At 36.7% G+C, this 13,547-nt stretch overlaps 1 protein-coding gene across 3 annotated transcripts in view; it reads right to left on the bottom strand.

The window, feature by feature from the left end:
- Positions 1-13,547, bottom strand: part of PGGT1B (protein geranylgeranyltransferase type I subunit beta) — a 59,045-nt gene that overhangs the window by 43,300 nt on the left and 2,198 nt on the right. For 2 of the 3 annotated variants that reach the window (XM_069088182.1, XM_069088184.1), the window contains exon 2: positions 9,359-9,477. In XM_069088182.1, the coding sequence (XP_068944283.1) occupies positions 9,359-9,477 (119 nt within the window). Of the gene's footprint in view, positions 1-9,354; positions 9,478-13,547 lie in introns of all 3 variants that reach the window. The other variant, XM_069088183.1, reaches the window with a different exon arrangement.

Here is a 13,547-nt window from a genome sequence, read left to right as displayed (position 1 = left end):
TCAATAATAAAACCCTAAAGTTCATCTTGACTGAGGCAGGCTATGTCACCTACCTCTTGATACTTTTCTCATAAGAACATATTTTTATGTAAAAATCAATAAAAAGAATAGGAATTAATGGACTGTTCCTTAATATGATAAACAGTATCTAGCTAGCTAGCATTACCTAATAAAAATATACTAGAAGGCTTTTCAGATAAGATCAAGATAAATGAAGACAGCCACTGTCACTACTTTTATTTGACATAACTCTAGAAATCCTAGCTATTTCAATAAAGCAAGATAAACTGGGAAAAGTACAAGCAGAAAGGAAACAAATTTATAGCTTTTTGCAGGTGATAAAATGGTTTAGTAAGAAAAACCTAGAGATTCTAGTAAAAATTAACAGAACCAATTAATTAAGTAGCAGGATAGCAGGACATAAAATATGCTCACAAAAACCATCATCCTTTCAACAAAATTCAGGAAAAGAGATAAAGAAATTCCATTTACAATGTATAAAGTATCTAGGAGTCTACTTACCAAACTACAATAGGAATTATATGATAACTTCAAAGTACTCTTTACAGAAATAAAGAATTTCTTAAATAACTGGACAGACAGTAATTGCTCATGGCTGGGCTTTGCCAACATAATAAAAATGATACTATCTATTACAACATCTGTAGATCTTAATTTCTCCATCTGTAAACTAGATCTCAAGATTCCTTCTAACTTTAAATCCTGTAACTGCACATGATGAGAAAGAAAGGGAGAGAACGTTATACCTGAGGAGATACTAATAGCTTTTCTTTACTATAGAATATTTCCATCCATCTTTTAGTTAACTATAAGCTAATTAATAATTTGCTATACAGAGTATATATACATATATAATATACATATTCCTATCCACAAAAGAATTTAGAGTTATCCTAAATATCTGTTCTACTACCTTTTCCTTCCTACAAGTATACCTGTCTTTCCTAAGACCATTAACTATTTATCTAGTCTCTATGGTATTTCACCCCTCTATTTGCTAAGAGCTCCAATACTGCTTATAATGGAGAATTGATTAAAAGAGGTGAAATTAGCAACATCGGATAAATGAAAGAAAGGAGGTTAGTGAGAAGGGTTAGGTATAAAATAGTGGGAAAAGAGTCAAGAGTCCACTGGGCTCTGGACTAAGAAGTTGAACCAAATGGCACAAAGGACACCAGCTTCCAACTCTTGTCCAAAAGTTCTGAGACAGGCAAGACTGTGGGATCAGGGAACAAGATCTGGATGGCTGACAGTCAGATTCATTAGGGCTCAGCTATGCAGCTAATAAATTGGGAAAACAGCGTTATTTTTAAAAGAAAAGATTTATATAGTCATATTCACAAGAAGTCTCAGAGAGTAAAGGACAGAGGGTTTTTTTCCTCACTTCTAGAACTACAAAATGGTCAATTAAAATTAAACTAAACCTAGGTAAATCCAAGGAACCAAGGTATAAGCAAAAAGACAGAATATAATCCGTAGTTCAGTTTGTTCTTTAAAGGATCCAGAAAACTTATTGCTTTGTTTATGTGTTATGCTTTACTAGAATTCTTGATATTCAAATTGAAAACCTCCAAATGGACAAAGAACTAGATTTTGCTTTGCTTTAAGGTGAACTGCTTAGCAAATGCAATGCTTTAGGGGAGAGCAGTACTTAGAGCAAGGTGTGAAACCTGCAAACAGTTATAATTGACTTGATATAACAAAAATTTCCTAATAAATTGGAAGAATCCCAAAGTGGAATGAAATGCATTGAGAAACAGTGAATTTTCTCTAACAATACTAATCTTTAGTCAGTCAATAAGCATTTAAGTGCCTATTATACACCAGGTACTGTAAACATCAGTGATAGAAAAGCAAAAAACAGATAGAAAGGCTTTCAAGGTTATAGTCTAATGGGAGAAAACAGAATGTAAACAACAAAAGATATATAAAGAATAAATTAGAAGGGGCAGCTAGGTGGAGCAGTGAATAGAGCAGCTGCTGTTGAATCAGGAGGACCTGAGTTCAAATCTGTCCTGCCACTTAACACTTACTAGTTGTGTGACCTTGGGCAAGTCACTTTTGCCCTCCAAAAAGCAAAAAAAAAAAAAAAGAATAAATTGAAAGTAATTAACAGAGCCAAGGCAATAGCATAAAGGAAAATTAGGAAAGGCTTCTCACAGAAGGTAAGAATGTGGGTAGGACTTAAAAGAAGTTAGAGAAGTCTGGAACCCAACAAATGAAGGAGACTCAAATTCCGGGCAGTGATTAAAAAAAAAAGTCTGCAGTCAAGAGATAGGAATGGCAAGGAAGTATCTGTCACTGGATTTCAAAGTAAGGGGACATGGGAATAAGGTCTTCTCTTCTTAGAAAGGACAAGGACCAGATTATGAAGCTATGAAGTGTTTTGAATGCCACAAGAGTATATATTTGATCTTGAGAATGAAAGGAGCCATTAGAATTTATTAAATGGGGACGGTGTAACATGGACAAACTTATGTTTTAAGAAAATCAACTTGACAGATGAGTGGAGGATGAACTGGAGTGAAGAGATTTAAGGAAGGAGACCAATCAGAAGGCTACTGCAAAAGTCCAGGTGGGAGGTAATAAGAGCCTGCACTAGTGTAGCAGTGTCAGGAGAAAAGGGAACATATACAGGAGATAATTTATGAGGATAAAAATGACAAGACTTGGCAAACGACTGAATGGGGGGGGGGGCCCACATGAGATAGAGAGTAAGAAGTTGAGGATATAGGATGGTGGGCTGTCATCAATAATAGGAACATTATAAAGAGGGGAAGGTGGGGGGGGGCAAATAATGATTTCAGTTTTGAACATGCTGAGTTCAAGATGTCTATGGGTCATCCAGTTCAAGTCTAATAGGCAGGTGGAGATTTAAGACTGGAGGTCAGGGGAGAGAGGTTAGGGTTAGATAAGTAGATATGATAATCATTACTAAGAAGATAAATCCATGGAACCTGATGAGATTGCCAAGTGAAATAATATAGAGGGAGAAGAGGGTCCTAAACATGGCTCTGTAAGACATCCATGGTTAGTGGGCCTAATCCAGATGAAGATCTAGCAAAAGAGAATGAAAAAAGCAGACAGGTAGGAAGAGAAATAAGAGAGAATAGAGAACCTAGTGAGAAATGAGTACCAAGGGGAAGAGAATGCAAGGGCTGCAGAAAAGCCAAGAAGGATGAAGACTGGGAAAATGTAATTAAGATATGGCAATTAAGAAACTGTTTATAACTCTAGAGAACACTTTCTATTGCATGATGAGACCAGAAACCAGACAGCAGAGAATTAAGAGAGAGGGAGAAAAGGGTATGGAGACCCCAATTACATATGTCTTTCTGAAGGAAGTTGACGGCCAAAAGGAGGATATGGAATGAAAGTAGGACAGACAGATCAAGTGAGGGATGTTTGAGAATGGGAGAAACATGGAAAGGGAAAGGAGAATAAGCACTGATAGAGCATTTACTACATTCCAAGTACTGTGCTAAGTACCTTTTAAAATATATAGAGAGATATCTCTAATATACAATGAATTATATGTTTATATTATATATTTTATATATGTTTATATTATATATAATTTCATTTGATCTTTAAAATCTTGGGATTTTTACCTTGGAAAGTAGATGCTATTATTACCAATTCACAGTTGAGGAAACTGAGGCAAACAGAAGATAAATGACCAGGCCAGGGTCACTCAACTAGTAAGTGTCTGAAGTTGGAATTAAACTCAGGTCTTCCTTACTACAGGATGAATGTTTTATCCATGCCACCACCTAGCTGCTTCCATTGTGTCATCAGCAGTCTCCATAGGCATATTTGTAGGCAATAGGGAAGCAAACAATAAAGACAAGATTTGTGAGAGATTGGGGATGACGAAGAGGACAATCTTCTGGAGAAGACTGGATGGAATGGCATGACTTGTGCATGTATAAGGGTGAGCCTTGACAAAGAGGACGGCTACCTTATCATATAAGAAAGGGATGGGGGGCGGAGTAGAAACAGGAACTCCTTGGGCTCCAGCTCTCACCACCTCCAATCCATGTAAAAGGTGACTCTGAACAAACTTTGGAGCTACAGAACCCACAAAATGACACAGGGAAGCTAACGTCCCGCTGAGGACAGCCCGGCAGGCCAGCAGGAATTGGCCAGCGCAGCACTCTGTGAGCCGAGCCCAGCTCCATGCCGAGGTTTTAGCCAAAAGGGCAAGCCTGACCAGCTGGAGGGACTACAGATAACCAGCAGCTGTGGTGGTCCAGAATTATCAACACATAGATGCTAAGGACAAAGTGAGAGGTCAGTGCAGTGTGGACTTTGGGACCCAGTAGCTGGGAGTGCATCGGCTTTTGCCCCTGGGGAGAGAAACTGCTGAGGGCTGTGGCTCAGCCATGAAGGGTGGCTGCTTCAGCTCCTGGCCTGCAGATTGTAGGGGGAACCAAGCAACCAGTCTGAGGGGTAATCGTTCTTGCTTTAACCTGCTTGGATCTGGATTGCAGTCTAGGGTGGAGGTCCTGGGGTGTGTGTCCAGCTTGCCAGAGCATGTGGAGGACTCAGAGAGGGCACCCAACCTTCAGCAGCTGAGAAAACCCCAGAGTTTAGTACAAAGCTCCCCTGTCTGGTGGCAGAGTCCTACTGTAGCAAAAAGCCCAAAAGTCAAGTAACTAAGTGGCAACATGACCAGGCAAATGAAGCAAAGCAAACAGAAGAATTCAACATTAGACTCCCATTTTGGGGACAAAAAGTATCAAAGCATGAATAGGAGGAAGACAGTGAAGTCAGAACTCCTGCACCAAAAGCTTCTAAGGAAAATACAAGCTGGTTACAGGCCATAGAAGACCTTAAGAAACAGATAAGAGAAGTGGAGGAAAAATTGGGAAGAGAAATGAGAACGATGCAAGAAAATTATGAAATGAGAGTCAACAGCCTGACTAAAGAAAATAATACCTTAAAAAACAGACTAACTCAAATGGCAAAAGGAGGCTCAAAAAGGCAACGAGGAGAAGAATGCCTTAAAAAGCCGAATTTGCCAGATGGAAAAAGAATCTCAAAAGCTCCCTGGGGAGAGTCATTTCTTGAGAATTAGATTGGAGCAAATGGAAGCTAATGACTTTATGAGAAATCAAGATAACGTTAAACAGATCCAAACAAATGGAAGAATAGAAGGCAATGTGAAATATCTCAAGGGAAAAACCACTGACCTGGAAAACAGATACAAGAGAGATAATTAAAAAATTATTGGACTACCTGAAAGCCATGATCAAAGTAAGAACCTAGAAATCATCCTCCAGGAAGTTCTCAAAGAAAACTGCACTGATGTTTTAGAACCAGAGGGCTATTAGAGGTTGAAAGAATCTACCAATCACCTCCTGAAAAAGATCCCACAAAAGAAAACTCCCAGGAATATTATAGCCAGGTTCTGGAATTCCCAGATTAAGGAGAGAATATTACAAGTAGCCAGGAAGAAACAATTTGAATATTGTGGAAACACAATCAGGATAACTCAGGATCTGGCAGCTTCTACACTGAGGAATCAAAGGGCTTGGAATAGGATATTCTGGAGGGCAAAGGAGCTGGGATTAAAACCAAGAATCACCTACCCAGCAAAACTGAGTATCATGTTTCAGGGGAAAATATGGTAATTCAGTGGAATAGAGGACTTTCAAGCATTCTTGCTGAAAAAACCAGAGTTGAATAGAAAATCTGACACTCAGATACAAGAAGAGAAGCATGAGAAGGTAAACAGGGAAATAAAATCATAAGGAATTTATCAAAGTTGAACTATTAACATTCCTGCATGGAAAAATGATAATTGTAACTGATGAAACTTCTCTCAGTATGAAAATAGTTGAAGGGAATAGAAATATATATATATACACATATTTATATATATATATATATGAATACATATGTGAATGTATGTATATATGTTTACAGGTATACATAGAGGGCACAGGACCAATTTAACAGGAAGGGATGATACTTAAAAGGTAAAATTAAGAGGGGAGAGAGGAATATAATGAGACGAGATGGGGAGAGACAGAATGGGGTAAACTATCTCATATAGAAGAGGCAAGGGAAAATGGTTACAATGGAGGGGAAGAATAGGAAGGCAAAAGGGAATGCGTCAACCTTATTCTCATTGAATTTGGCTCGGGGAGGGAATGAAATACACACTAAAAAGTGTATCTCACCCTACAGGAGAGTAGGGGAGAAGGGGATGAGTGGGGGTATGATGGAAGGGAGGGCAGGCTGGGGAGGGAGGGAAGTTGGAAGCACTCACTTTTGAAAAGTAGAGAACAGAACAAGTGGGTGGTAGGATAGGAGGGAGGGAAATATAGTCAGTCTTTTACAATATATCTTCTATGTTAATGTTTTGCATTAGCTACACATGTACAACCTATACTGGACTGCTTATCTTCCCAGTAAGGGTGAGTGACAAGGGAGGAAGGGAATGAATCTGGAATTCAAAGATTTAAAATCAAATGTTTAAAATTATATATAAATATATACTATTATTAATACTATTTTACATGTAATTGGGAAATAAGATATACAGGCACTGGGGCACAGAAATCCACCATGCCCTACTGGAAAAATTGGAAGAGGGTATGGGAGAAGATATGGGAAAGAGCAGATTGGAGGAGGGGATATCCTGTGGGACTGCTATTTTGGGGCAGCGGGTAGGGGAAAAACAGGGAGAAAATTTGTAACTCAAAATCTGGCGGAAATGAATGATGTAAATTATAAGTTAATAAAGCATTTGAAAAATGAAAGAAAAAAAGGGGTGGAAGATACAGTGAAAGAAGGCATGTTGTCTTGTCATGTCAGTCAATAAGCACTTATTAAGTGCTTGCGATGTGTCAGATTGGGGATACATTTGAGATTAGGAGTAAGGAAGAAGAGGGAAATCTCAGGAAATGGCTTCAAAATTTTCAGCAAAATATGTAGCAAGGTTCTCCAGCTGAGAGGTTTGGGAGAGGGAGTCATTGGAAGCTTGAGGAGGATGGAAAGGTTTGGAAAAGGCATTTTGGTGAGAGTGATTTTTTTTTATTCTTTTTTATTATGAATTTAATCATCCCACACAAAGATTTCAACATATGGAAAAAAAGGAGGGAGCTGAGGGGCCTTGTTTAAAACCATAGACTTCTGTTTTATTCAGCTTTCTGTTTAAGTGTAAGTGAATATATGCAACTTTTGTTAAAATTATATACCTGTGCTAATATATATAAGTAATTTAACAAGGTAGTAAAAGTATTATTCCATGTGTGTCCCTTTATTTTTCTTCTGTGCATTAAAGTGTATTATATATAAAATCGATTTTATCGCTGTTCATTAAGCTAGCCTAAATCCAAAACTTCCTAAGTAGAAGTCTTCTAACAGATGTTTATAATATGGCACACTGTTCATGTCTGAAAAATCATATTTTATTGGGCATCTCTTGTCTATTACCACTTTCTCAAGAGGTAGGAGGTATGGTGCAACATTGGTTTATTGAAATTTTCTACACACTTTCATCAGTTTCTGAAGTCTTTCAGTTATTTTTCTTCATTATACTGTTACTGTTATCACATAAATTGTTCTCCTGGTTCTGCTCATTCTGGTGGATATCAGTTCATACAAGTCTTTCCATTTTCCTCTGAATGTCATATTGGTCACATCTTATGGTGCAATACAATACCTATTATAATCCTATACTACAATTTGTCCAACGATTGTCCAAATGACATGCACCTAATTTGTTTAAAGGCTTTTGGTACTACATACTTGCACACATGGGTCCTTACCCCTGCCCTTGACCTCCTTGGAATGTGTGCCTAACATGTTACAAGGTTAAAGGCTACATTTAGTTATGCGCTTTTTGGTTGTGTTTCAAAATTTTTTTCCAGAACAGCCAAACCTATTCATAGCTCACCAAAGTGGACAAGTGTTCTCCTACGACTCTCAGCGATTTTTCCCCATCAAGCAAAGTCAGACTGGATGACTACCTATAGGGTATGCTACATATCAATGTATGGATAAGTTATTTATACACCCTCTGAGGTCCCTGCCAACTGTGAGATTCTGTGATCACATAATCATACATAAATACTTCAACTAGGTGTGTTGGGATGGCCAACAAAATCTTGAAAAACAACTATTAAATTGGTCCACAGTCATAAAAAGGTTTAAATAGCTCACCTATAACTACAGGTGAACACTCCCTATCCAAGAAACTACCTTTAGGATTAATATAAACATACGCTATTTTAATGCCCCATTCTACCTTGCAATTTGAGGAAGTTCTGCTGCATCCAATGTAACTATAGAGGCAAAACTTGCACTTACCTTATAACACTATTACCTCACCATCCCCACTCCCCACCCCCAGTAAAAGAAATACATACATGGAAAGCTTTTACTTGCTTGGCGATATTCCTGATAAAGTCCCATTTTACATGAACAAATAAGTTTTGCTAAGCCCATAGTCCAAGGGACCGTGCCAATAAGCAAGGCTGTGACCAATAAAAAAGCTGAAATATCTCAAAGCATAGATTGAGAAGCAGTAACAAGTTTCTTACTAAGCAGGATGCTACAAAGTCCAAAGTGAAGATTGAAAACTGAAGGTCAGAGATAGGTCCCCAAAAGTCAGTCCCTGGGAAAATGAAATGGCATCTATCAGGCCAGCCCCATCATATCTTTACTAGGACACTGTTTGCAGGGTGCATACCTCTTGTGGGTATTACAAAAGAAAATGTAAGTATGTGTATGGTTTTATTTCTATTCTATGAGAACAGTGTTACCAAGCAGACCTCAAAGGTGGGAGGGACATATGACTTCAGTTTCTCTTGGAAGAGTTTGGCATAGTGTGCTAGTCTGTAGTTCAAGTGCCAATGAACTAAACTCTCATCACTCAAAACCATAAGGGAAAAAGTAGTAACACCTTTCATTTAAATAGGACTTTTATTCCCATTTTACATAATAGCAGCACCTTGGTTCTAGATTTAAACTCCCAGAGTTTTTGTACTTCCTTGTATGCTTACGAGATAACACACTTTGCATACAGAAAGAAGATTAAAGAATATTTTATACATTTTATAAAACCACATGTTAATGAACTGTTTTTACCTTATAAAAGCTATAATTATGGTAATTAGTTAAGTTTCAGTAGAATATACAAACCTATTCCATTGCCATGTCCAGTTTAGTATATTTCAAGGAAAATTAGCAAAATAAGAAAAATTAAAAAAAAAAAACACTAGAAAATTCAAGAGCTGCAAAACTACAGACTAGGTCCAAGAGCCAAAAGCACTCAATATTAAATGAAATATATAAAAAATAAAGATGCTAAAAACTCACTCACTGTCTTCTGTGGGAAGAACCTGCAGAGAGTAAATCCATTCTATGATATCATCTTTGTTCACCACATCTAATGAATCCAACATATCCAGCCCAGAGAGTGCAAAAAATGCAATTGTCAACCTAGAATGTGTAGGGAAAAGGGCAAAATTCCACCATAACTATCAAACCATAGAATTCCATATGATCATAGACAACTCATTCTAATTTTGCAACAACTTTAATATACTTCAATTTGTTTAATCCAATAAAAATATTTGCTTCTCCTATGAATCATGATGAATAAAACATAGAGGGATGTGAGGAAAATGGGCATCTGAGAGCAAAACATGAGTTTAAAAATGTAGGAGTTGAAAAATAAGAGGCAAAAATAAAAGAAAAATATATAATTATTTAATTACCAATACTTAACGAGAAGTTATTAAGTATAAAGAACAACTCAATTCCTGTCCAATCAGTCAAGAACACTCTTATAAGGGAATGCTTACTTCTTAAAGTAAAAATTAGCCAGAATAAGTCACTTTTGGTGTTCATATAAACATAACAAGAAAGTATCTTCCTGTAAAATATATTTATATGGTATAAATTACATATAATAGATTACAAATTATTATAAAATGATCTGGAGCAATGAACAAAAATACTTGATGAATTCTGAAAAAAACTTTGATTCATCAGATATGAGCACTGTCTCAGAATAGATTAAAAATATTTCCCCAAATTCAATGATCAATCGTTATTACAAACAATTGTCTTCTTTTTGTACAGGGCTTATAGCTTACTTCACATCCTACCACAAATAAAATTAATATACAATATTATTTGCTATAAAACTATTGCTTCATTTCAGAATTTATAGAATTTCTATGCATTTAACTTTAACAGAAAAATGTCTACTTCCTTATACACATTTTTCTGATGCCATCTTACAAGACCCTGGTCTTACTCATTTTAAAATTAAAGGTTTGGTTAGATGTTTTAAGGTCCCTTCATCTAAAATACAAAAAGCTAATACATGTTTAGGTAAACAAATCGGTTAACAATTTTAAAAAATAGATCATACAATCATAGATTTAGAACTGGAAGGGATTTTGAAAGCCATCTAGTCTAATCCCTTCATTATATAGGTGTGGAAACTGAAGCCCTGGATTAAGTGACTTGTCCTGAATCACACAGGCAGTAAGTGTCCTAAGAAAGAGATTTAAAAAAAAATAGGAAAGAAGGAAACAAAAGAAAAACAGACTCAATACATAGTTTAGGGTAGTATAATAATCATTCACTAAAACCAGTACTTTTTGCTCTACAGTCACTATAATGACCTTTACCATTAAAAAGAGAGAAACAGTTGACAACGGAAAGGTATAAAAAAAAATTTTTTTTGTGGGGAGACTATTCCCAAGTTTTGGGAATTACTTGCCCTTATCAGTCCCAGCCCTAGCACCTTCAACTGAAGAAAAAGCTATACTCATTCCTGGTTCTCAGTTAAGAGTGCAATAGATGAATCAAAATACAAGGAAAATAAGGTCTACAAGTTTAAAAAGCATAATGAAGGTCCAATCCTTTGAAAGGAAGTACATTAACAAATAGCTGTTTATGAAGTACTGATGACATTACATCCATTCATAAATTCTACTCTAATCTATAGTCTAAACTTTATCCAAGTATTACTTTATTCAAATGATTCACTTCCTACGAAATAATAAAATGTTGACTCATGATTAACTAGCAAAAGTGATTATGGTTCTAAGGACTTAAAGGCCACTTCAAAAACCAGTTTTTAAAAAGTATATACTCAATTTAGTAAATTGAAGTGTTTTTACACTTTACTGCATACCTCCTGTATTTCAATCAATAGCTGATCTTATCTGGTATATCATTATAAATGCTAAAATACCTCCCTAAATGAACTGCAGTTATAGACTGAATAGCTGGTCTTCCTGTCAGAATATCCTAATATCTATTTATAATATCTAGGAATTTTTAGCCACAAGAGAAATAAGACAATGGAGGCTAAGGGCAATTGGATGCTCTACAAGGTCTACCTTTTCTTCCCATTATAGGAATATAGCAACAATAAAAATACAATAATATAGCAAAATGAAAAATACAATTTACAGATTTCTCAACTATTCACAGAAGAGAAGAAACCCAGGTCAATACTTTTATTTCAATAGCTATTTTTTCACTTAAATTGTATTATGTGGCATTTTAGTTAAACAACACATATATGGTGTTAGCAGAAATGGAAATCAAAAGGAATTCATATTATTATAAGAGATCTCAGATTAGTGGAAGCAAGAAAAAAGTTAACAATAACCAATCTACATTTTAATAATTTCCCTTCTTCTTAGCAACTTATTTGATTAGTCCTCCTAAAGTACTTACTAAGGGGGCAGATAATATCATTTGCCAATCTAAAAGAAAGATATAGGTAACTAACTTGACAAAAATCACACACATGAAAGCAGGAAAATGAGACATCAAAGTTTAGTCTGGGGCTCTCCCTAGAGAGTCTCTCAGAAAGTCATTTCATCTGTACCAGCAAAACACATGAACATAAAGACTGCTATACTAGGTAAGATCTCTTTGACCAGTGGCATCTGAGAGTGCTTAGGATAGGGTTTGGTTGCTCTCTAGTCAATTTACAAAGGTTAACAATGTACCTTAAACACCCATTGTTTCCTTTAAGATTAATCATGGGCTTCTCAACTATCATGATCTATTTACGCCTCCACTAGACCCCAGATACTGGGCTGTTCTTGACCTTGCTTCATCAATCAATAAATATTTATTAAGCACCCAGTATGTGCCAGGCACTGTGTTGAAGTCCTAGGGTTCCAAAAAGAAGCAAAGGTCCTTTCCTCAAGAACTTCATAATATAATCTAACGAACCCAAAAGTGTTGCATCCTTAATCAAGAACACTGATCTTCTATCATTCCATCTATTATCCCTTTCTCCTAAACCTATATACCGTGTTTCCCCAATAATAAGATACTGTCTTATTATTTTTTTTGGAAAGAAAAACACCAGAGGGCTTATTTTCAGGGGAGAGCTTATGTTGTCCTGCCTCAGCTCTCCTCCGTGGCACTGCTCTCAATGGCGCCAGCAAGCAAATCACTGGGGAAGAACAGGATGACGCGCTCACTGCTGCAGCTCGGGAGTGCCGCGTGCATTTCACGGGGGGGGGGGGGGGTGTGCGCATACAGAGGGTACCGTAATGTAGCGTGTAGTGCAGGGGATCACCTTCACTACAGTAGCAATCTCAATAGGGCTTATTTTCGGAGGAGGGCTTATTTTCGAGGAATCTTACACAGTAAGAGGAGGGCTTATTTTCGGGATAGGTCTTATTATTGGGGAAACACGGTATACTTCATCTTCACAGTTACCTCCAATCCTTCTACTCAGTTTTTTTTTTCCATTCAATCACCACTGCTCTGGCTACTCTGTCATCACTCAATCTTACTCTTGTAGTGAATCTGCCAACTACTCTTTATCTACTCTCAAATGCCTTGTGTTCTATTATTGCTTATCCTCTTCCAAACCCCAATCTTGGATTACTCTCAGTTTTCCACATCTGCTCCTACTCATACGTTGATAAAGAGAGTTGAAGAAAGTCATGAAACCAAGCTTGCTGGGTCCACTAAACATTTGTATTATCTAATTTCAACTGAGTGTCCACTATATCGCAAAGGCAATAATTTTACTTCTCTGATTCTCCATCTCATTCCAGTGTTAGTATCAAACTGTCCCTTCTCAAGACTCCCACTGCAGTCTCTTACTGTACTTTCAGCTGTAAACCTAACCTTATCTCACACAGTCACCACCTGAACTATTTTAACAGCTTCCTAACTAGAGATCTTTCGGTACCAATCCATCCTTCAAAGTCACCAAAATAACTTTCCTAAAACACAAGTCTGACCATGTCACTACTCTATTCAATGACCTGCAGTAAATTCTTATCACCTCTAGGATTAAATATAAACCACTGTATGTAGGTCTCTTTACAACTTGATGGCCTGAGATGAAACTATGGATAGTATTGGATATGGAGTCAGAAATATCTAAATTCAAATTCTATTTCAGACACTTATTAGTTGTGGGACCCCTGGAAAGTCACTTAATCTCATTCAATCACAATTTTCTTATCTATAAACTGGAGCTACTAATAGGACTTACTTCCCAGGGTTGTGAG

Source organism: Petaurus breviceps, unplaced genomic scaffold (assembly GCF_028583685.1).
Source record: "Petaurus breviceps papuanus isolate PSGF00001 unplaced genomic scaffold, PetGlider_PUasm1.0 184, whole genome shotgun sequence".
Classification (NCBI taxonomy): domain Eukaryota; kingdom Metazoa; phylum Chordata; class Mammalia; order Diprotodontia; family Petauridae; genus Petaurus; species Petaurus breviceps.
Note: the sequence above shows the minus strand (reverse complement) of the source record. Positions and strands in the feature narration are given on the sequence as shown.